Genomic DNA, 26,002 nt, shown 5'->3' with positions numbered 1-26,002 from the left:
TATATTGGAACGTGAAAGTATGCGTCCTGTAAGTCTATTGACGTGAACCAGTCCCCTCTGCGGATTGATCGCAGTAGGACTGGTGGCGTCAACATTTTGAAGCGGAAGGTTTTCAGATAGCGGTTGAGAGCTCTGAGATCCAATATGGGTCGGAGCCCCCCCCCCTTCTTTTTCACCAGGAAGTAACGGGAGTAAAACCCGTTCATTGCCTGGTTGTGAGAAACCTCCGTGATGGCACCTTTTTGCAGGAGGGATCTGATTTCCTCTTGTAAAATGCCTGCTTCCTGTCCCCTCGCTTGAGAGAATAAGATCCTCTCGAAGGTGGGCGGTTTCGACACGAACTGGAGCCTGTATCCGGTCGCTATAGTGCGCATGATCCATGATGATGCTCCGCACTCTCGCCACTTTGACAGATGACGTGACAGGGGGTTCCCCGTGTGTGGGGGGAAACCCGCCTGTATAGTGGTGTCTCTCTGTGGCCTGTGGGTACCTTGAGACGGTTTGCCTAGGGGAAAACTCACCTTGTGTGGAATGTCTCCCTCTAGTGGATTCTTCGAGTAGTGAAGAAATATTTTGGCGTGGTGGTCCCGGCCTGTAACAGCTTGTGCTGTTACAGTATGGGTTATCTCTCCCATGGCTGGGCTTGTGCCCTTCAGAGTTCGTTGTGTTGTTTTTTGTGTTTTTTTGTTTTTTTGACACTTTATTAAAGCAAAAACATTGACACTTTGTGAATTGCACATAACAACATTTTGGTACGTGTGTACACTGCTGCCCGTGGCAGTCTGCACACTCGTCCTCAAGCGCTTTGACGCCGGCTCGGAGGCGAGGTCCGTGACCACTGCCTCCGGCCTCGAACTCTGTGGGAGAAATCGGGGGGGTGAGGCTAGGACCCCCCTCTGGGACCTGCCATGCGGGTCACTTCCGCTTCCCAGCGCCTCGGCCCCTGGACGCTCCTCCTCTGGGCTTGTAGGGCGGGGGGGAGCGGCGACGGTCGGTGCGTGGACCCTGCGGTTGACGCTGTCTGTCTCCGGAGTAGTCCCTCGGGGGCCCGGGTGGGTCCTTGCTGGACGTCCTGGGCTTCCATGGGGCACGCTTGCCCCTGCCGCGGCCCGGTGGAGCCTTGGCAGCCAGTGGCTGAAGAGCCTTCATCGTCTTGGTGGAGGTCTCTGCCTGCTGGATGGAGACCGACATGTCTTCGAGAACCCCATGGAAGAGGCTCTCGTGTGATATGTCCCTCCCCACCATGTCCCTCTTCACAGAATCGGGGAGAGGGGCGAGGTTCACCCACCTCATCCGCTCCTGGAGGATGGAGGACACCAGAGCTGCTCCAGTGTGCTTGGTGACATCATATTGGAGCTGGGCCAGCTCGTGTACCAGGCGGCGCATCTCAGCCAGATTTTCTGGGGTGGATATGTTGCCCATTTTCAGCAGGAGAGCCTTCATGGATCCATGCAGGAGGCTTCCTGCGTTGAGTCCCCTGGCGACGAAGGTCATGTGGTCATACAGCCACCTGTTGATCTTAGACCCTTCTTTGTCGGCCACACTGGAGAAGACTGGTTCTTTGTCCTGTGGGATCACAGTTGGGGCTTGGGGGTTAGCCAGGTACGAGGCCATGGCTCTGTCCATGGAGGGCATCTTGAGAAGGTTCAGCTTCTCCATGTCCTTCATTTCAGTGGCCGCCCTTTTGCCACGGCGGTGGATGGCCTCTACCTTGACTATAGGGTTGGTCCAGGCTTTGCTGAGCAAGGTCTCAAAGCCTGAGGCATGGCCTGCTTCTTTGGTACAGGAGGGGGGATGTACTCATCGCTGCGTCCATCCCACTTCACCTTCTCGCTGGGGATCTCCTCCCAGGCGTGGTCACAGCGGATAGCAGCCCTTTTGTAGATCTCCATCAAGGTTGAATTATCCTTGGGGAGAGCAGCGCGAGGCTGAGGTGGGGGTGTTACCTGTCTGTCGACGGGGGGAGGAAATTCCTCTACCTCGTCGTCTTCACTGTCCTGGAAAGGGCGGCGAGTGTACTCGTCTGCCTCTGACGAGTCGTTCTGGTAGTTGCCCTCGTCTACGACTTCATAGCGCTCGCAGTCTCTCTCCTGGAAGGAGGGGAGTTCGTCGTAGTCGATTTCCCCCTCTTCAGCGTCAGCCCAGTCCTTAGTGGGGGCCTTGCTGCGTGGTGGAGAGGCTTCTAGGCGGGCTGCCATGGTAGTAGAGACCGCAGTGCGAAGACGAGGCTTTGCTATCGGTCTGGCGGAGCGCTCCTCCATGGTAGCCGGGATCTCGCGGCCGCGAGGCCCGGTTGCTGGTGTACTCACTTGACGAGGTATCAGAGGGCGAGAGCCGCTCTTAGGTCTAGCTCCGTCAGCTTCGTAGCGGGCTGCGGTGGCCCTGTCTGCCGCTGCCTGGGAGGAGACCGTAGCTGTAGCACGGCTACGAGGGGCCGGTATAGGCCGCTCTCGCTCTTGAGTGGAGCCTCTGGCTGTGCGAGGCGAAGCTGGGGTATAGTCCAACTTCTGCCTCGGTCCATAGTGCTCGTGCTCGTCGAGTGTGTACTTTTTGTAGAACTCATCGACGCGCCTCAGCCTACCTCGTAGGTGGGTGAAGTCCATCCTTCTGCATTTTTCGCAACCAAATAGGTCGTCGAAATCGAGAAGGGCGTTGCGTGCATGATCCACGCCGAGGCAGTACAGACATACTTCGTGTCTGTCGGTGCCGGACATCTTGTTGCCGCATCCCGCCACAGTGCACCTCTTCTGTGGCTCGGGAGTGATGCCTCTTCGGCGGCGTCTAGCTGCGGCGGCGGTCTCTCTCACCGGGGAATACATGCTTGTAGCTCGTAGTTTTCCGTCGAGAGGGGGACCAGGAATTAGCTAACTTTGTGAAAGGGCTTCGTGGCCACGAACGTGAAGAAAGCTAATTTGCTACGGGCTTCCAGGCCGTGTAGCTTAGGTGAAAGCTAGACTAGCGAGAAACGGGCTTACCGGCCTCGTAAAACACCAGGTAGCTTATCGTATAGTCTCTAGGTGAAAAACTAGACTAGCGAAAACTGGCTTACAGGCCCCGTAAAACACCGGCTAGTTTAACGTTGAAGGTGCTATGCTAGCGCTAAGCTAGTGAGTAACAGGCTACGAGAGCGAGCTAGCTCGCTAGAAAAGATAGCACCTTGAACCTTCGTTGAGACTGAGGCTATGCTAACCGTAGCGGGCTTGTTAGCCCCGAGACGAGAAAGATAGCACAATAGAAGGTAGCGCCTTGCTAAGCTAACCGCTAAGCGGCCCTAGCTGTAAGCTAGTTGTTACCCTTCTACTTTTGGCGGTCTTTTCGAAATGTTCTGATAATAGAACTTACGAACCGTTTAGGAGCTTTGTTTCTGCAGAGTTTTTGCGAAAGATTCTGTCGGAAGAAAAGTCCAAGTATCAGGGAACCTCACGGTACTCGAGTTGCACTCTTGTCCGATTTATAAGGTATTAATTGCCCTAAACACTTGACTTAGTAACAGAAGTCTGTCCTTTCAGCTCGGCAGAAGAAAAGCGAATGAGCGCGCTGTGACGTAGAGGCAGCCTAGATGCTTCGAGAAGCAGGGCATCTACGTCATCGCTCTTAAACCCACAGGCCATATTTTAGGAGCATATGGCTGTGGGAGTTCATGAATGAAGTTTCTGCCCTTTTGCTCCGCAAAGGGAAACATCCCATAGAGTGAAGTATTTCGTGAACGAATACTTAACAAAACATATATTATTTTAACCACTTTCAATGGCATGGCATAGGCATATCCAATGTATCATGTAATCTACATTTGAAATAGCATAGGGCGTACATGGTTAATTCATAATGTACTATTTTCCCTTCCTAGAAATGTAGTAGAGTTAAAAGTACAATGTTAGTCTTTGACTAATGCATTTTAGCTGTGAATACGGTATCCATCCATTGCTGTGCCTTTGACACAAACACACCTGAAAATCACAGATTTTTCTGATGTTTTGACGTTGTGTTGTTCAGCTTTCAAATAAACAAGCACATGATGAACTCGATGACATCCAGGCACACCACGACTGCGTTGACATAATGTCGGCGTTGACATTTTCCCTTTCCTCTTCATTTCTTACCAGTTGTCTTCAGACACTAATTACACACTTCACAGACAGTAATTGCTCATAGGCCTACTGTAGATTACTGATGCTGCTTTGTGGAGGGTCTGGGTGTGGGAGTTGAAATACACAATGTGGCTTGACTCAGACTGTTCTTTTTTTTACCCACACTACTGGGGATTGTTTATGTACACGTGTATACATCCATAAACCCATATATGCATTTATGTAATTCTGCATTTATATTTATGCCTGTTAATTAGCTCATACAACATGCAAATCCCATGGCGGTCCAAGTGAGGAGGAACAAGCAAGACCGTAAATTTCCTTTTGTTGTTGTTGTTGTCTTTTTTTTTGTCTTTTCGTCCTCCAAGGACTCCAGTCCTTGCCCCTTCGTATTCCCGATCGTGGCACGGCTGCGGCTCACCGCTCCAAGAAATGGGTCCAATGCGGAGAACAGATTCCGCATACAGCACTAATGTATGTGACAAATAGTAGGACTTTAACTTTTAACTTTATTAGGTTTGGACTTATTAGGACTTCTGTTCTGTTCTGTTATTCTGTATGTTCCGTATTTGTCATGTACTGTTTTATTTTGTATTAGTCCTGTATTTCTGTTACTCTGTTGTTGCCTTGGATTTGTCTATCATATTTTTAAAGTATTGTTCTGTGCCTTCCTGCCTGCCCTTGTTTGGTGTTTCCTGTTCTGTCTTACCAACCCCCCCATCCCCTCCCAGTATTTCTTACAGGAATAGCTGAGGGCTGATTTCACCCAACATCGATTAGCACCTGTGTTCTGTTTGCTCGTTTGCCTGTTAGCCTATCCTGTGTTGATTGTATTTTGAGTTCACCTGTGTCATCCCTGTCTATTTAAGTCCTGTGTTTGCATTGTGTTCTTGTTGGTCTGTATAGACCTGTGTTGAGCGAGATGTTTTTGCCCTTATTTAGGAAGAACCTTGGTTTAGTCAACGCCATTTAGATGATAGAGTTGCGACAACTCCATTCACTTCATGGGTCCAGTCCAATATGACGGCTCTGTGTGGCTATATCAGGGTTGGCTATGGGGAGCCGAATAGTTAATTATGAAGTCCTGGACCGGAGGTGGACAGAATGCACTGGACTCCGACTCAGGCAAGTACAGCCCAGCTTTAATGATCAATAAATCCCTTTATTTTATCATTGTTTTGTAATAGTACAACATAAACATTACAGAGACTTTAGTTGTCACTGTACAATACTTTAAAACAGTTGCATAAATGCCAGTTGCACAAATTGCTGAGATTTGCGCTGCCCTGATTGAAAACTATGTATTTAAAACTCCAGCTTGTCACTCTCCAGTGCTGCATGAACAGCACTGGAGCGCTGTTTTCTGCCCTAGCTCTCAATGACAGCAAATCTCTGGGTGTAGTTTTAATATTAACACTTCTGCATCTTGTTGCCTGCTTTTGGGTCCTCTTCCGTATTAATTCCGGACAGGCTGTCCCAATGTTGAGCAAGCTTGATATATGCCAAAAAGAATAGGGCCTAGATGTATACATAATATGTATACATCTGTAGGCCCTATTCTATATTCCCAATCCCTTCACATTACTAACTGCATCATTCTGAATCTTCCCTGAACCTGGTTGTCAACAGTAGACTACATCCTCCTGAGGCAAACGGTGGGGGATGGGTAGCGTGACTAGCGCCAGAATTAAATTGAGGGGCGCTCTTATCATACATCTGCATATATCACATTCCGTGCTGAGCCAATCAAATCGTTTCCGTGGTTACATTTGAGGGGCTAGCGCCCCTCAAATGTACAAATGGATCTGTATAAGGGTCCATTGGGTTCTGTTCATACAACAATCTTGTACAACATTCTTGGAGTTACAACATTTGAAATGAGGTTTAAGGTTTAAATCCACCCTGGTGGTACAACAGTATGAAGAGGACAGCTAGGATTTGTTAAGAGAGCAACATTTTATACCACTAATGTTATTACCCGTTACACAGTGGGAAAACTTGTTCTATGTAAAAGTATACATGTAAAAGTATACATTTATGACCTGGCAAAAGATGTCAGCCAAGCCTATCAAAATCAGTAGTAATTTTTCAAAAAAGATTGCATGAGATTCTGCACCATTCTTGTGATTCATAAAAAAGGGCCAATAACAATGAAGGGAGCGCTGTGAACGATAGAAGATAAACAAGTCTGTGCCGCAACTTCCCACTCAAACCCACATGGTTTTTACTGCTCAGGAAGGGCAGGGCACAAAATACAGGACATTGTTTAGTCACCAGAAGAGGCTATATGGGAAATGTGTGTGTGTCAAGGACCCCCACATTGATATGTAGTGATATATGAGATGACGGATGATCTGAAAATATTTTGTGCCAGAGAGCCCCATATACCTAAAAGAAGATTTGTGGCTGCATGGCAGCTTGTAGATTGTAGATACTAGATAGAAGTATAAAATATAGGGTTAAAGTGGTTGAACATATTTTGAAGCTATATTAACTCATTCTGCCGGGGACCCCCTGGAACCCCCTCGTCGATGACCCCTTAAGGTCCCCGGACCCCACTATTTGAGAACCACTGGTGTACAATACACTAAATCTGGACAATTCTAACATAAAGATTTGAATTTGGGTGTTAATTTATCTTTAGCATAAATGTAACCAAATGGACCTGTTAAATTAACACAAGGATTTGACATTTCACTGTGTAGGGAGCGAAAGCGATACATGGAGAGAATAGAGATGTTTTTTAGACAGCTGGTGGATGGAAAAGAAGCTCCACTTCCGCGGACGACTGCCGCGACGGCCAGATTCCCGGAAACGGGAATCGGCAGTCGTCCGCGGAGGTGGAGCTTCTTTTCCATCCACCAGCTGTCTAAAAACTCGGAAAAGAAGCTGCGGACAGCTTTTTCTGTCCGCAGCGCAAAACCGTGTTGCGCTTAGGTCTGGAAACGGGGTACGCCCAGCTTTGTGCGTTTGTCTGTAGGCCTAGTAGGCCTGGCCTACCCCATGCGATGATTTGATTGGCTGAGCACCCCATGGCGATGATTTGATTGGCTGAGCACCCCATAGTGATGATTATATTGGCTGAGCACCCCATGGTGATGATTTGATTGGCTGAGCACCCCATAGTGATTATTTGATTGGCTGAGCACCCCATGGCGATGATTTGATTGGCTGAGCACCCCATAGTGATGATTTGATAGGCTGAGCAAAGTACGTATTGAGGATAAAAAGTGAGGACAGAAAAGTGAAGATGGAAACGCAAATTGTGATTGGCAAGATGGGAATAAGCAGAGTAAGCATGGACTCTGGTCAATAAACAAGGTAAATAATCACATAAACAGAGAACAGTGTATAGTGCCTCTGAAGAAACTAGGATGTCGTAAACAATATGAAGCCAGCGTCTGTCTAAACAAATGAACAACAAACATGCTATTCTGAATTAAATAAAGGTGTAAACAGAACTGTGTGACATTAACACTTTGGGTAATACTATCTTGTGAAACTATAAAAAAGATGTGCATTTTCTGTCAGAGATAGTTATACAATATACATCTCTCTCTCTCCCCCTCTCTCTCTCTCTCTCTCTCTCTCTCTCTCTCTCCAAATCCACACAGTAAAATATAAGCCATTATAAGTACAGACTTTCAAAACATACAGTAAACATGAACCGATGTTTACTTCACCACATTCAACCACATTTTGGTCACACGTCCATCCACAACTGGCCTAGGTAGTGTGTGTGTGTGTGTGTGTGTGTGTGTGTGTGTGTGTGTGTGTGTGTGTGTGTGTGTGTGTGTGTGTGTGTGTGTGTGTGTGTGTGTGTGTGTGTGTGTGTGTGTGTGTGTGTGTGTGTGTGTGTGTGTGTGTGTGTGTGTGTGTGTGTTTATACAGTATGTTATAACTGTGTATTTGATATGGAATACACAGCTTGACTATTTTGTTTATTTCATACTGTCCGTTATGATTGCTTGTATGCTTCTAAATGCTTTGAGTCTTTGGCAACACCTGTCATGCCAACAAGGCACAAAGATGTACATTCGGTGCATTTATTGTAAGTTGACAAAAAAGATAATATGTCATGATTGATTAGTCTTCTATTCTGGAAGCCATGCTGTGTCTGTGCAGCAATGTGCATGCATCTTGGAGGCACTGTAATTGCTTATTGCTTAAAAGGAATGTCTCAGCCCACATGCTTACTGTAAATGCGTGGCTGTCAACAAAAAGTCACTTTGCCACCGTCACCCAAACCCAAACACCAGAATAGCTGTGCTGCCTGTATGATTAATGCACATACTCACACGTACGGTGGGGAGTAAATATAGCTCAGACTCCCTGCGAAGGTGACATGACAATCACACACACTCCTTTTCTTTACCCGCCACTATTCTACAGCCGCTTATTTGCGTGAAGGACCCAGCTGAGTTGATTGCCGTGTGTGTGAGTGATCGAGCGATATAATGTGAGAGGGATCGACACCCGTGGAGGCGGGAATTTGAGGCCGCATTCCTTTTGTCAAAACAGATGTATTATACATAGGCTCCGCATCGGGCAGGCGAATCATGCTCCTTTATCATTATTCTTTGCTATGGTATATATATAGGAGCTCACAGTCACAAGAAACTAAAGCTTTTTACAATGTTCTTTTTGTCTGAATGAAGTACAAGTAGTAGCCTACAGTATATTAAATATTATAGATTTGTATTTTTATTATTATCGGTCAGTCAGAAAACGAGCAATTTACCCGATGGACTGGATGGATAACTCAATAGAAACGCCTCCCAAAGTTTTTTCCTAGTAATGTGTTTAAAAGCGGCTGCCGCGGTGAGGTTATCACGTCCTACCTCTTCAATGATCTGCTGGATGTTGGCCCTGAGTGGAACAATGGAACACAACACAGCCAGGGCCCAGAACAGGAAGAGGAGGATGGACGAACGACATCCTTTCACCCTCTCCAGGTGGATCACACTCACTGCCAGGATCTGAGAGGAGAGGAGAGGGGAGAGGAGAGGAGAGGGGAGAGAGGAGAGAGGAGAGAGGAGAGAGGATTTTTATTAAGGTTCCCCATTAGCTGGTGCCATAGCAACCGGCTACTTGCAAATACAAAATGATTCAATTGTCAGTACCCATTCAAATACATATTGAAACTTAACAAATACGATAGCTGAAATTAAACGTGAGAAACATAAAAAAAAAAAAATACAGGAGAGGATAGGAGTTTGTCTATTTCAGGATGATTGCTGAGGTGGCTTATCTGGTCAGGATCATGCACATTTTGTTGAGCTATCTTGTCACTGAGCGAGCCTTAAAAAGCCATGTAAGTGCCATTGGGGATTTGGGGTACAGTGTGGTGTGTGCACCCATACCACAGCCTGGGGGCATTGCACAGTCTCTCTCTCTGTGTTTATATTTCTGTGGGTGCAGACATAGTGCAGGCCATGTATGTGTTGTGTGGACACATTGGTTTAGACGTTTTTTAGTTGTTGTTTGTCTCTTTTAGCTGCAAGCCAGCCATGCAACCCATGTTTATGATATGGCGAGTGAGCGGATCAGAATGCAAGCTGTGTAGTTTTAACACCACATGGGGTTGGCATTCTGTAGTAGTGTGTTAACCCGAAAGAATATGTCTGGTTCTTAATTACGATTTTGTCTACAAGAAGCGAAAGCAAGGTCCACATTCATACATTCTTCGTGCACCAGGCAGACTTAGAAACCTTTTGGGCTGGTTAAAGTCATTAGGAATGTGTCTAATGAGTGAACGTACCATGGTGAGGCTGCGTGTGTGACAGGGTGAACGTACCATGGTGAGGCTGCATGTGTGACAGGGTGAACGTACCATGGTCAGGCTGCGTATATGACAGGGTGAACGTACCATGGTCAGGCTGCGTGTGTGACAGGGTGAACGTACCATGGTCAGGCTGCGTGTGTGACAGGGTGAACGTACCATGGTGAGGCTGCATGTGTGACAGGGTGAACGTACCATGGTCAGGCTGTGTATGTGACAGGGTGAACGTACCATGGTCAGGCTGTGTATGTGACAGGGTGAACGTACCATGGTCAGGCTGTGTATGTGACAGGGTGAACGTACCATGGTCAGGCTGAGTGTGTGACAGGGTGAACGTACCATGGTCAGGCTGTGTATGTGACAGGGTGAACGTACCATGGTCAGGCTGCATGTGTGACAGGGTGAACGTACCATGGTCAGGCTGCGTGTGTGACAGGGTGAACGTACCATGGTCAGGCTGTGTGTGTGACAGGGTGAACGTACCATGGTCAGGCTGCGTATGTGACAGGGTGAACGTACCATGGTCAGGCTGCGTGTGTGACAGGGTGAACGTACCATGGTCAGGCTGCGTGTGTGACAGGGTGAAGGTACCATGGTCAGGCTGCGTGTGTGACAGGGTGAACGTACCATGGTCAGGCTGCGTGTGTGACAGGGTGAACGTACCATGGTCAGGCTGCGTATGTGACAGGGTGAAGGTACCATGGTCAGGCTGCGTGTGTGACAGGGTGAACGTACCATGGTCAGACTGCGTGTGTGACAGGGTGAACGTACCATGGTCAGGCTGTGTGTGTGACAGGGTGAAGGTACCATGGTCAGGCTGCGTGTGTGACAGGGTGAACGTACCATGGTCAGGCTGCGTGTGTGACAGGGTGAACGTACCATGGTCAGGCTGTGTGTGTGACAGGGTGAACGTACCATGGTCAGGCTGTGTGTGTGACAGGGTGAACGTACCTTGGTCAGGCTGCGTATGTGACAGGGTGAACGTACCATGGTGAGGCTGCGTGTGTGACAGGGTGAAGGTACCTTGGTCAGGCTGCGTATGTGACAGGGTGAAGGTACCATGGTCAGGCTGTGTATGTGACAGGGTGAACGTACCATGGTCAGGCTGCGTATGTGACAGGGTGAAGGTACCATGGTCAGGCTGTGTATGTGACAGGGTGAAGGTACCATGGTCAGGCTGTGTATGTGACAGGGTGAACGTACCATGGTCAGGCTGTGTGTGTGACAGGGTGAACGTACCATGGTCAGGCTGCGTGTGTGACAGGGTGAACGTACCATGGTCAGGCTGCGTATGACGGGACTCAGCAGGAACACCATGTGCTTGTGTATCTCCTCGGTTCTCAGCAGCAGCAGGTAGAACACCTCCAGCAGGCCAAAGGATGCCAGGCATAGTCCCAGGAGCTACGGAAGGTAGAGGAGAATCTGTAAGAGTCTGTAACCTCTCCAGTCCAGTCTATTTAGTGCTTCTTTTATTTATTATTACAATTTTAAAAAGTACTTTTATTTAACTGCAATTTCTTTTATTTTGGCCGAACAGGCCAACAGTGAGTGACAGAGATCTTGTTCTACCGGTATTCTGGTGGGTTTCCTCCCACATCAAAAGATGCATGTGTTTTTTGTTAGGTATACTCATGAGCTCGGCCCAATTAAGAACCGTAGCTGTTCCACTGCTACAACGTTATAGATTGGGACAAATGAAGACGGGTCTGCACGTGTTTTATTGCTTTGCAGACGCAGGCTGACGTTTGGACTTTCACCTTCCTCAGAGTCAAACAGGATCATTTCAATGTCAGCCAGAGGAGAGAGGCTGAAACCCAAGATAGAGACATGGGTTTTTTTCTCGCTCGCTTGATGATGGTCATTTAAAACACAGCCTCAAGGGGAACGTGCTGCGTCACATAGATAACCGTCATTGACCTCTGTACCAAACGGGTAATTTGTTTATTTTAATGCCGCTGCCAAATACAAATTAGTTTTACTATATTTGTGAGCACCCTCCATTGACTGCATATATTCTCTAATCCCTTAAGGCCTAACCTTATGTGCCTAGCCCCGTACCCTTGCATTAGCCTAATCCTAATTCTAACCCTGGCGCTACCACTTAGCCACTTGAACCCATATAGCGTCCCTATATAGCGAACATTCAGCGAAGATAGCAGATCTACAAGCTTGCAACGTGTCGCAACACGGCGTGTTGTGAGCTTGTAGATGGGCTATTTTTGGCAAGGATATTTGGATATTTGAGTGATAACCGAGAGGCCCTAGAAGACGAGCCGCCCTGGGGGACTCTGGTCAACTTAAGTGTAGGGTTTTAAGTCTGAACACTGAAATAGCCCCCTCGCCCTCGGGAATCCCGGCAATCCCCCGCTAGCTCAAACAAACGTCCTGACTCACCGTCTTGGCACAGCAGAGGCTGGAGAGGCCGATGCGGCCCTTGTCGGTGAACCACAGGTAGACCAGGTACAGCGGGGCACACAGCCACAGGTAGAGGCAGGGGAACCACACCAGCACCGTGTGCTGGAAACACTGGCTCAGGTCCGGGTGGGGAGTGTACCATGTTAGGTTCCAATCCTACAAGACACATGGGAAACACTGGGTCAGGTCTGGGTGGGGAGTGTACCATGTTAGGTTCCAATCCTACAAGACACATGGGAAACACTGGGTCAGGTCTGGGTGGGGAGTGTACCATGTTAGGTTTCAATCCTACAAGACACATGGGAAACACTGGGTCAGGTCCAGGTGGGGAGTGTACCATGTTAGGTTCCAATCCTACAAGACACGTGGGGCACAAAGTTAGAGTTGTTCCACTGGGTCAGGTCTGGGTGAGGAGTGTACCATGTTAGGTTCCAATCCTACAAGACACAGAGTTAGAGTTGTTCCGATATGGATGCCAGTGTCGGGAAAAGCTGCCGATAATGCCTAAAATGCTGGTGTCGTTATCGCCCGAGTATGCCTGTCTATCTATGTCATTCCGATACCATGTAATTTATCACATATTATTATATATTTCATCATATCCTAGATTTATTTTATTACACAGACACACATGCATATCGTTATCGAAGTTATGGGAATCGGAATCGGTATCGGGAAAGAGAAAATGGCATCGGTATACATCTCGACACAAAATCCGAAATAAATAAGACAACCGAACATAGTAAGAGTTCTCAAACTCTGCCCGAACCCGACCAGGCCCGACCCGACCCGACATTTTAGGGCCTAAAATGTATGCTAATCAGTATTACCGGGCCGGGCCTGGGGCTCCATGGAAAAATCTATATATATATTGAATTTGTTTAGAATAATAAAAATAATTGTTCTGTCTGTTTGTGTATTTATCTATTATGAAGATGGTGCTGACTGGCGTTTCACTTTTACTCTGTGTAGAGTTCTCAAATTCTGCACAAACCCGACCAGGCCCGACCCGACATTTTAGGGCCGGGTCGGGCCTAAAATCTATGCTAATTAGTCGGGCCGGGCGGGCCTAGGGCCTGATCAGTTAGGGCCCAGTTAGGGCCGGGCCTTAATTTTCGGGCCCGATGAGAACTCTATAATTTGTGCTTAGAAATCTTTGCCACACAAAGTGACTACAGCTATTTGGTTAACACGAACACTCAGCTGTTCACACCAGGGAATAAATATACCTCAGTGATATGTTTTTGTCCCTTTTGATTTGGATTAGACGTCTCATACATGCAGATTGTTCGTATCTGTCATGTCGACAAAGGCTAAGTAGGCTGTGTTATTTTTTAGAGCATGCTGTTTATAGACAGAAGCTAAGATCGATGTTTTACCTGGTATCCCAGTTTCTTTGTAGCACTATATGTTGTTTGCAATCTATTGACTTTACCATTCACCCTGCCGTTTGACTTGACTTGGGTTCATGCCACTTAGTTTGATGATCTTGCACATCGTCGCTCTGCATAAGAGCTGCCAAACGCCTAAATTGCAAAATGTATATTGGATTTATCTTTGGACCCACAGGTCATACAAGCTATACTGTACCTGATGTAATTTAGGTTTTTAGTTTTTCTTAAAACAAGGTTTGGGATACTGTAAGTAAGTACAGTAGGTTATTTGCACGAACACCCTTGTAATCTTTACATAAACATTAATTTGTGGGAGAAGGGTCTATGATGGATCTGCTGAGTCAACACAAAGCAGTCATTGACCTAACTATCAGGAGGGGACTCATACTCTCTCTGCTCTGGATCCTGCCTCTCCCTTGGCTTCTGATTAACACAGCACACACGCTGTCTACTGTAAGTGTCATGCACCTCAAGTCTTCTGAGGTCAAACACAGGTCTGACAGAAGAGGGTATGCGCGTGACATCATCATCAAACCAGGAAGTTATGCAGGAATGCCTACTGAGTGGCTAAAAACTACTTTCTGGCCTAGACAACGCATGCATCCAAACAGAAAAGTCCTATCTGAATGCATTAAAGAACATTAAACGATGTTAAGCTCACTTTGCCTGTCACTTTGCCACTCGATTTGCCACTCGATTTCCCATTCACTTTATGCATGCGCATACCCTCTATAGGGACTAATGCCAGACGCGTGGTTTCTTTCTACGTCTGAGCATAGACAACGATAATCAACACTAACACTTTAATTTACAACACAGCCAAATCAGTTGTTCACTCAATTATTCAATCAAAGCAAACGGCACAAACAATATTAGTTTATTAAAAGTTGCTGTCGCGTGTGCCAAGCTGTCATTCTCTTTACCACGGAGTAACTGCGCAGCAGACTATCCAGCATGTATCTTCCACCTCGGAGACACCGGCTGTGTCGGTAGGCCAATCAGAGGCAGGCGGGGCGTTACCACGTCTATGCTCGGACGTAGAAAGAAATCACGCGTCCCAGACAAACAACTTTTAATTTTTCCTACTTTTTTTTTGTGTGGCTCTGTAGAAATCTGGCTGTCTATAAGAGGGTGGGTCTGTGTGTGTAGGCTATGTCTGTCAGTCTGGAGCTAATCTCGCAAACTGCCGGCCACACATAAAAGCTTTTAATATTGAATTTAACTTGTATAAATAGACCTAATTAAATTCAATGACGCTCTGATCAGGCAGAAACCTTTCTCAAAGTTGGGAGTCCCATATGATCTATGGCATTCTGTAATGTACATAGATACTGTATGACCTATGGCATACTGTACATAGATATGTCATGAACCTGTGAGTTTATGACATATTCTTTTTTCATCTCACAACTATGGCTTGGACTTGGTACAAAACTTGCAAACCGCATTTCTTTTCTTGAAAACTATATATTTTTGAGACTCCGGGGGAGTGGAAGATAACAGCCTTGAACTCATTGTCACAGATGGCCTGCAATAGTGCCTGCAGAAAGAGAAACGTAGACATGTCTGACACTGACGCAAGACCTACAATGTAACTGAGTTTAACGCTTATTTGTTCAATTACATTTGTATGAATGTTTTCCTTGTCCTTGAACAGATGTTGGCGCTCGGCCAGGGAGCAGAGACAAGGACCCAAACTAGTCTGATTACACTGACTCACATTTAATTTCCCCTTTTACATTTTTTGCTCTTGGTTTGAACAACACAGCTTTTTGACACCTACAGATGTCCTCCTAAGTAAAATAAGCCTTATATGTGAAAGAACCCCAATGCACTGGTGAGTCATATGTGCAGATGGAAAAGATTCTGTTTTGGTGTGTTTGTGTCTGTGTGTTTTGTGTGTGCGTGACTGTGCGTGCGTGCATGCGTGCGTGTACGTGCACGTATACTCCCATGGTATCACTGGTTTGAAACAACACAGAACCCACAGAAAAGCACAAACTCCGATGTGCAGCAAGCAAACATTTTTACTGTCAGTTTACACAAAACAACACTGTTAATCAAAGGTCAGATAGAAGAATACATTTGTTTTTGTTTCCTTAAACCGATGCCTCGCAAAGCCCGTGTTTTTTAGTGTGACGTTAATCACGTTTGCCCTTTTACGAAGCAACCGCAGGGCGCAGGCTCTCGGCGGGCTCTGATCAAAGCGGTTGGTTATAGGGTGACGGGATTGAAACGTTATGTTGTCGGGTTTAGGGGCCTTTCATCCTCATTCTGATCGGTTCAGATTAGCCTGCAGCTTTGCAGGGCTGTCATATGAAGGTTTTCATTCACATAAAAGCTTGGCTTCTTTTGAGGAAAGTGTTGAGGAATACAGAGTGATAAAACAGGAGTACAGAGTGATAAAACATTGACAAACGTTTGTGAAACTGCTGTGTGACATGTAAATTGTATATACAGTACACAACACTTGACCTTTTGCTCTTATTTCATACAGTGTGTAATGTGTCTGTGTGCGTGCATGCGTGTGTGAGAGAGAAAAACAGAGAGAGAGAGAGAGAGACATACTACTACTACTACTGTAGGATTGAACACTGTTTAGTTTGGTCATAGACCAAGGTCCTTGGTTCAAACTTCAAAGGGATGTATCTGCGCGCGTTTGTGCATGCGCGCGTGCATGTGCGAGTGTGCGTGCGCACGCACATTGCTGTCTTTGCTGCAAAACAAAAGAAGGCTTCACTGAGTCGCCAAAACTTTCTTTCAGCTTTACAGACTACAGTCACAACAGCGCTTTCATCAACACCCAGATGTCCTCCAGGCAACCAGCTCCAAACCTTACAGCACCGGTCCATTTGCAGAGGGACCACCAGGGGTCCAAACTGACCCACGGGGTCTTTAACTGTGAGAGTCTTTAACTGTTTAACTGTCTTTAACTGTGAAAGCTAAATGAAAACTGTGGATTCAGAACGGGGTCTCTGAGATTCAAAAACAATAGTGTCAGCGTGGGGCCGTGGGTGTCTGTGCCCGAATCCTAATGCATATCAAACTGGTTGTCCTTGAAATGTAAAAAGGCAGTGGATCCCAAGTAGTTACAACAACGCACATGATCAAATAACACAAATTGTATTTATTTGTATGAAGTTATTTGTTTGCAACACTTTGTGTCAGTGGGTCACTGATCCATTGATGGAGAAACCCCTATGTCTCCCTCTCTTCCACCCAACTTAAGCCTCATTTGTACTGCGTGCCGCAGATCTACAAGCTCACCACGCATCAGAGATCTGACGCGTGGTGAGCTTGTATATCTGCTATTTACTGCATGCAACACCAGCAACCACCAACTAAGTATAAATCAAGCTTCCCAGCGTAGCCACTGTATATGCTGTAGTGCTTTTGCTTTCTCTTGGAGAGAAATGAGCCTGCTGTAAAAAATGATTTGAACTCAAACAAAACCATTTGCCAGGCTATACACACACATTGAACTGATTCAGCAAAGGGCAGGGCAGTTCAAAGACAGCCTCCTCAGAGACTGCAATGCTTTCCAGACGTTTACTTTTCAAGAATAACAAGGGGGTCTAGCTACAGTAACTCCCCTGCCACCAAGCTAAACACCAATTTAAATACTATTTGAAGGGGCCAGGTCATCCCACGACAGTAAGTAATTTAAATACTATTTGAAGGGGCCAGGTCACCCCACGACAGTAAGTAATCGCTATAGCATCTTCCATCTTCCACTAAACAGAGAGTTAGTTTAGTTGTTACTGGCCGCCGTAGTTGAGTGGGTCAGAGACTCACACACCAGGCCATCCGACTGGTAATCAGAAGGACCACTGACCCGCCCAGTGTATGTGTCATCGTGTCACTGAGCAAGACATTTAACCCCTAACTAACTACTAATGGACCCTTACGTGTCACTTTTTACACTCTCAGAGTTATGGGGATGCTTCATGTTATGATTTATGCTTGACTCAGTGGTGAAACACTCATCTACGTAAGCATATTGATATCCATGATATCAATGTGCACACACACAATACACACCGTGTGAGTGTGTGTGAGTGTGTGTGTGTGTGTGTGTGTGTGTGTGTGTGTGTGTGTGTGTGTGTGTGTGTGTGTGTGTGTGTGTGTGTGTGTGTGTGTGTGTGTGTGTGTGTGTGTGTGTGTGTGTGTGTGTGTGTGTGTGTGTGAGGGTGTGTGTGTGGGTGTATTGGTAATCGCATAAACCATAACACTTTAAACAACTGGGTTGTAGGGTCTGAGAGAGAAGAAGAGATTCAATGTGAGAGAGTATAGTTATACAGTGCAGCATGCTATAGCTATACTACATCAACCGTTACTGTACATCATGTACAACGTTGGCGCATACTAGCACCGAGGTGCCAAAGGGAGACGGTAACCATTATGAAGTTAACAGTCTCACAATTTTCACCTGCTTGCTACTTATTCATTCCTAACATCAATACATGGAACAGAACAGATTACCTCATCCAGGAACTGTACCATAATCAAGACTCTGTCTGTGTACTGTAATGTCAATCACTTTTTTAATTTTTATCCCACGATTTTGTAACCCAGTTTTTTTTTCACCCAGTGCCAATTATCTAATGTAATCCTGGGGGCTACACTTCCTCTGCCAACCTGGGGGGGCAGCGGACTGACCTCATGCCTCCTTCTATGCATGAGGAGTCCAAGCTGCTTCTTTTCACCTGACAGAGGGGAATTTCCCCGGCCGGACGTAGCGCGTGGAAGGGACACGTTATTCCGACCAGTTCCTTTCCCCTCTATCAGGCGCCCAGGCTGGCCAGGGGGAGGTAGTTTTAGAGACCAGGATTACGGCATGTTTTTGTGAGGGTATCTACCCTAGGGGACACGGGGAGAACATGCAAACTCCACACAGAAAGGCCCTATCGCCAACCCCCGCCTCGGGTATGGGCACTGATGACGCGGAGGAGGGAACACGCCGCCAGTGCCCACAGCGTCCCCAGCGGGAATCGAACCCAGGACCTTCTAGCTGTGAGGCGACAGCACTACCAACTGTGGCACGGTGTCAATCACATTAATTGTCTATATTAATATATATAATTAATATATAATGTCTATATTTAGTTAAATTGTCAGTTCTGATGCTGAACAGGTTCACCACTGAGGGGATTTTATTTTAGTGTATTTGATATGTGATATGATTATTTAACTCTGAGAAATTGTTTTCATTGGAGGGTATTTTATCCATTCTGCCCTGCTTATGTAATACGTTTCTCTTTGGAAAATGGACATGCAGGGCTTGTTGTTCCGCAAGGTGCCAAGTTGGGCAGGCCGCTAGTCCCAGTATTTACTTAATACTGTAGAGAGACATTTGAATTTCTGTAAACAAATCAATGGAAGTGTGTAGACTAGAGACCGGCGGCCATGTGATTAACTGATTGCAATGTGTGCTGCTGCTGTACAAGACTGAAAACAGACACAAACAATACATGTTTGTTCATCAACAGGAGCTGAAAAAACCCATAAAAAGCATTAAAAAGGTGTCCCTGCATGGGAATAACAGTCCTTTGTTACTAAAACTAAAACTAGTAGTCCAGTTCATAAGCCTAGCTTGATTGATTAATTGAATACTTTATTAGACAGAAAAAAAACGGCAACAGAGTGCAGTCAATCACTTGGTAAAGATACCACAAAAACAAAAAGTTACTGCGGTCTTGTTTCCAGTCGGTTCCTATACATGTACTCAATTCATAAACATGACATGAAAAATAACAACAAAAATCAATATCACCACAAAATATAAAACACTATATAGAGTGGAAGAAAGAACAGGAGGGGTGTGAGGGGGTGATCTCCTGTCTAAGGAAGAATTATTAATTCCTCTCCTTTTGGCCTACTGAAAGGTGCATAGTCCAGTTCATGAGCCTATACAGCCCAATAAGTATGCATGCATGCATGCATGTGTTTTCTAAGAAACCCACCGTCTGTGGCAGCCAGGGGTACTGGTTAATCGCATGTATTTATTTTGTACACGTTGTGAGCTTGTGTTCAGCTATTTTCACTTTGTGTCACGCGAATAAGTGTAAATGGTTAATTAGCAGACACTATATTACTGGCTGAGGTTCAATCTGTCTACCGTCAGGTCACCTGGGGCTAGACTGATGAGTGATATATGAGGCCAACTACTATTTAACCGAGGGATGAGTCGATCATTAATTGCTCACTCGCATGCTTCATGTGTGTTTGTTTGTGTCGTTATGTGTTGTCGTGACCTCCTGAAGCAAATCTGGTTTAAACGTCTGGGAGTGTCTTGTAGAAAGAAAGAAAGAAAGAAAGAAAGAAAGAAAAGCATACAGAGAGAGAGTTATGAAGGACAGAGCCAGGAGTCTATGAATCATGAGATGATTCTGCGGTGACTCAGGTATTAGGACCATGCTCTCACTGTCAAATTCAAATAACACTTCCCAGAATCACTCGGCCACACACGAGTCGACCGCACGCGCACACACACACACGAGCATGCACGCGCGCAGGCACGCACGCAGGCACGCATACACACACACAATGTAAATGGGCAACAACAGACCATAAATATACAGAAGCTGGTCTGTGACTGCGTCTCTCTCTCTCTCTCTGTCTGTGAAAGGCATTTCAAGCGCCGGCCAGAAAGGCTTTACTGTACATGACACTTCATCCTGTCTTCCTCCACAGAGCCTGTTCACATTGAGGCCAGTCGGCCTCAGAAGGTTGCTTTCCAATGCCTGCATGGCTTTGCATCATGAATGATGAAGACAAACACATACAGGTTGTGTTAATGGTCCATTTATAAAGCGCCATTCTCCCAAGGCACTTTACAGAGTGCAATACATTCACCTGCTCTACGGAAAACCTGCTCTTCGGAAAAGTTAGGATCTCAGTGTCTTGCTCATGGACTCAGCCAGGAGGAGCTGCGGGCATCAAACTGGCAACCTTTTGATTCTTAGACGGCTGCTCCTGAGCTACTGCCACCCCCCATAACGTATAGATCTGGTATTTCCAATAGATACAGATGCATGACAGGCAGTGCATCCACTGCCTGTCATGCATTCATTGGTGTTCTGCTCATTGGACTCCAAATGGATGATTTGACCACCTGAGTTGTCCCTCATGAGTCTCCATCTAAACTCAAGGGGTGGTGGGTGAGGATCAGCTGAGACAGTCTCTCTGATACAATAGTGGCTGGTCATCATATCATGGATATCAATATGCTTACGTAGATGAGTGTTTCGCCTCTGAATCAAACATAAATCATAAGTGTAACTCAGAGTATAATGGAACCAAATGGACCCCCGTATGAGTCCATTTGTTTCCATTAGATGAACAGGGATTTAACTGTACAACAACAGCAGAGGGTCACTCTACTCACCCAGAGAGGATCCAGGCCGCTCAGGCTGCAGAGGTCATCCATTCCTCGTCCTCCACCTCCTCCACCTCTTCCTCCACCTCCCCGACTACCCTCCCCTTCCTCCCCTCTCCTTCAGGGGAAAAACTGAACCAAGGAAAAGAAGAAAAATCCCGTCTTCTTCCTTGGGATAAATTCCGAACAAACCAGCACTGCGGGGTTTGCTCTCAGTTTGTAAAATCCCTCTTTGGTTCCAGTCCCAGCTATAGGGGGTTTGTTCCTTCTTCTCCCGTCTCTCTGCTCTCCTCGCACTGTGTTCTGTGTTCTGTGCTCTATGTGAAGCACTGCATCACGCAGAGAGCACACACATGTTCTTCAGAAGAAGCACAGCTTCACAGGAGCAGGTTGGATGTGTCCGCTGTGTGTGCTGCAGCTGCTGACTTCTTGAATGATGTAAGCTTTTCAAACACTCCTTTCAACCAGGGCGTTGCGGTGTATTTGTGAGACACCTGCTTTGATCTCTTCTTTTTCCCTCCCTTTTTCAATGGTCTACATGCTGAGCCAGCATCTTGGATGAATGTGGTCCCACACACACGCACACACACGCACACACACAAGCACAGACACTGCCTAACGCTGGTATAGCAAGATCTCACACACAATCCAGTCGGGCACTGAGACAGACAGTGTTCTGAGTTTGAGGGACCTCTGCTCGGCTGTGCACTAGCTCTTCTGTCTTCTCATAGGTGGGTGTCAACACAGAGAGTTTCACTTGTTTTTGCCTCTTCTTTTCCCCTCCTCTCTCTCACCCACGTGCTGTGGTCACCACACCACCAAGTCTCTCTCTCTCTCTCTCTCTCTCTCTCTCTCTCCCTCTCTCTCTAGCTCTCCCTCCCAAAACACTGCCTCTTGTTTGATTTGTTTAGAATAGTTTTCAGAGGACAGTGGATGGTTCACTCAGCCTTGTAATGTAGTTTTCCTTCATTCATTCAGTCAGACAGACAGACAGACAGGAGGAGACAGCAATGCGCTCACACAGGAGAGACAGACAGAATGTACAGCTTGACAGTGAGACAGCATTCCTCTCACACAGAGAGACAGACAGGCCAGACAGGTATAGTATAGACAGGGTTCAGCATCTGCACACTGTTGGAGGAGACCTGCTGTACTGTAGGACGTAATAACAAGTTCACACCTGAAAGTCCTGTATAAACAGAAAACGTCATGCAGATTGATCTATATTTACATAGTGACAGCGATTCACTATGGAAATAAAGCACTATTTGATAAGCCTTGAGTCAGAAGTGCAAAACCTTCTTGATTAGCCACCAGAACATTCCATGTGAAAGAAAATAAAACGTACATTTGCAGTTTTTGAGACGACACTCAAGAGCCAGTCAATCAATCAATCAATCAATCAATCAATCAATCAATCAATCAATCAACCAACCAATGCGCAATCAAATATGCCTACCGTATACTACAAAACGCAGCATGATATAGTTTTTACATTATTCCCCAGGGCTTTGCCCACCATCATAAACAGAAGTTGAGAAAGCGCGACAACCTCACCACAGAACCACACAAAATAATTACAGCCATTTCTCTCTGACTGAAACCACCCATTCTGCTTAGCTTAGAGAGCTCTGAAAACACCTGCAGTCATATAAGCTTAGCTATCCAATATTCAAATATTTCATGATGACACAGTTCCCAAACAGAGCACAATACAAACAGATTTCAAATTCTCAGAGCTGCTTGAATCCTTTACGGAAGGAACACATGAGTAGATCCCTTTATTTGTTTTAATCACTTTAACCCATTTAAACCAGGAAAGCATCTATGTGCATGTATATAGTGCCTTTATCCAAGGCGCTTTACATGCACCCACACACATTCATACACAGATTGCGGCGGAAGCCATGCAAGGTACCAACCAGCACATCGGGAGCAATTTGGGGTTCAGTGTCTTGCCCAAGGACACTTTGACATGTAGACAGGAGGAGCCGGGATTCGAACCGCCGACCCATGGATCATTCGACGACCTGCTCTACCTCCTGAGCCACAGTCGCCAACAATGTAATTATTGCGCTATTCAGAAATTGTGAAAATGTGTGCAAATCTTTCAATCTTTCAACATATAACCAATCATAATAACATCACATTGTCTCATATTGACACAATATGCGATCTCCACCTCCCTCCCACATTTCCACACGCAGTCCGTGAGAGGACAACCTAAACTGTGTAAAGGTTATCCTCAAATAGTCCTTGGAGTTTGATGTGCTGAGTGGATGACATGTTGGTTCAATAGGTCTTACGTATATATCTATCTGTACATCATGTCTTGTTCTGCAACTCACCCTAGCTGGGAGTGTCCTGAGCTGTTTCAATGTAGACACCATGTCAATTACACTTTTAACACAACTCTGATAGATTACCCTGTGTGTGTGTGTGTGTGTGTGTGTGTGTGTGTGTGTGTGTGTGTGTGTGTGTGTGTGTGTGTGTGTGTGTATGTGTGTGCGTGTGTGCGTGTGTGTGTGTGTGTGTGTGTGTGTGTGTGTGTGTGTGTGTGTGTGTGTGCGCGTGCGTGTTCGTGTGCGTGTGTTTCCTAGTACAGTATGTGTACATGCATTTGGCATCGTCATAGGGAATTTAAAGCGAGTCAGGGCTTTAAACAACATGCATACAGTATGTGTCTGTACACAGTTTACAAGCACCCAAGGAGAGTTTGAAAACACTAATGAGTTATGACAAAAACTCCCATATCTGCTGGGCGAAGTACAACAACACAGCAGTATGATTTGTGAGCTGCTGTGATAGGAGAAGGATGTCAAATGGAACACACCTAAAGATTACTACTGTACTGTATATTCCTAAAGTGTGTATTCCTGCATTATCTGCATCGATACATAGAAATTAATTTATTGGAGATTCTGACTTTCAATTATACACACATTTTGTTTTAATCGTTATGTTTTCTCATGGTAATAAAGTATTTGAATTGAATTCAATTGAATTCAATTCAATTGAATGTGCACTGTGCACTGTGCACAAATAAGTGGATGTGGAATTATATTCAGTTACCAAAATTCATGGAACCGTTTTAATATTGTAATTATTGTCATCACCATAACAATGTGTAAATGTATGTGTAAATGTATGTATGTGTTTCCTTTGTGGTTTTCAACAAGTGTCATAGACCGCACTGCAGTCTGCATTTGGGGGAATCAAGACTGGATGATCAACATGAGCTCTAGTGTTCTCATTCTGGGCATGCCATAACAGGTAAACAAACACACACACATATATATGTATATATATATATAATATTCAGCAAAAATAGCAGGTCTAAAAGCTCACAACACTATATGTTGTGAGGCGTTGTGGGCTGGTAGAGCTGCGATTTTCGACTAAGAGATTTGGTGTAGTGTTGAGGGAGAAACCTCATTGGCCAAATGGTTCATTGGCTTCAATCAGAGCCCCTAAAGCAAAGTAAGCTATTTTCTTATAGACATGTAAAATGTTACAGCTTTTTCTTTTTTTTACATTTTTACATATTTACTAGAGCTGGGACTCGATTAAAAAAATCAATCTAATTAATCAGAGGCTTTGCGATTAATTAATCTAGATTAATCGCAATTTAATCGCATATCAATATTCAACCCGAGAACAGCGAGAAACCTTTTTTTTAAATGTTTTTTGGTATCCCAGTGAATCAATGAATAGTGACTACAGGATACCACTCATTTTCAACATTTTACTGTCATTAATATACCTGTTGTGGAAATAATAATAAAAAGTCACCCCATTCTGTGTTGCCTAGAACTGGAGGTCTGAAGAAAAATTTGTAACAGTAACAAGTACATCTCAGTGACATCACAAAGCTGTACTTACTTCATATTGTTACTGTTTTTTGTCAGACCTCCAGTTCTAGGCAACACAAAATGGGGTGACTTTATTATTTCCAGTTTTCAGTACTATAGAAAAGCGCCCAGTAAGAAACGTTCCGCGGTGAAAAAAAAAGGTGCGAATAATTTATCTGTAGTTAATCGCGATAAATTTTTCTGTAGTTAATTAATCTAAATTAATCGCAATTAGTCCCGGCCCTAATATTTACATTTTTACATATTTACACATATTTATTTATTTTTAGGTAAAAAGAAGTCCTTAAATTGAAATGTTACCCTGTGATACTCTGTTAGTTTGTTTAATGTTAAGCACGCAATCAAATCATCTGGGGATCCCTCAAAATCATTTGGAGACCCCAATTTGCCATTGTGCTCTAGAGAAAGAATAAAATTAAAATAAAAAAATCTATAATAAAACAACTTCTGCACTTAAGCAGGGCACCCGGCTTTGAATCTGTGGTAGTAAGTATTATATGCAGTTTCACATCACCCCATTAGACCCCAACCCTGGTGCTGTGTAATAATACCAAGAACTGACAGCCACATGCCTGCGATCCCCCTCTCTTTCTTTACGATTAGTGGTCAAGTGTTTATGTGTTAAGGTCAAGCCAGGTGCTACACTAGAGTATTTTTGATGGATGATGTGTGATAAGTGTGTACTAGTGTAGGCACATGCTGTTTGTTGGAGATTTGATGGCCTACGTATAGTTGGCTGACAGGCCCTGTGGTTTGTGTCGAAAAGGCCCAGACTGCACTCAGCAACTATAGAGGACAAACAATCAAGGGGAAAAGAGAATGTCATTTTGCATTGTTCCAGCATGTGTCAGTAAGTATGTACTGTATTTGTTAGTATGCGTGTGCCTCCATCATCTCTACCATATTTGTATGCACAGACGTGTACCGGCAATCATGTCATTTAGTGGTTCTCAAACCTTTCAGGCCGGGACCCCCCAAATAAATCATATTTGAACATGGGACTACGACAAAATATTTTTGAAATGGGGACCCACCAAAAATATTCATATTTGAACTGGGGATCCCCCAAAATA

The 26,002-nt window shown here is 45.4% G+C and overlaps 1 protein-coding gene across 1 annotated transcript in view; it reads right to left on the bottom strand.

Moving 5' to 3' along the window:
• LOC310869420 (multidrug resistance-associated protein 1-like) overlaps nt 1-21,758 on the bottom strand; it is a 55,811-nt gene extending 34,053 nt beyond the window's left edge. The window contains exons 1-4 of the mRNA XM_083780154.1: nt 21,067-21,758; nt 12,265-12,441; nt 11,146-11,271; nt 8,930-9,067 (exon numbers count right to left, since the gene is read on the bottom strand). Of these exons, the coding sequence (XP_083636280.1) occupies nt 8,930-9,067; nt 11,146-11,271; nt 12,265-12,441; nt 21,067-21,108 (483 nt within the window). The 5' untranslated portion in view covers nt 21,109-21,758. The remainder of the gene's footprint in view (nt 1-8,929; nt 9,068-11,145; nt 11,272-12,264; nt 12,442-21,066) is intronic.
• Nucleotides 21,759-26,002: the final 4,244 nt, after the last annotated feature.

The sequence above is a fragment of the Protomyctophum parallelum genome, assembly GCF_964188405.1.
Source record: "Protomyctophum parallelum genome assembly, chromosome: 13".
NCBI classification, from domain to species: Eukaryota; Metazoa; Chordata; class Actinopteri; order Myctophiformes; family Myctophidae; genus Protomyctophum; species Protomyctophum parallelum.
This window is presented reverse-complemented; position numbering and strand designations above follow the sequence as displayed.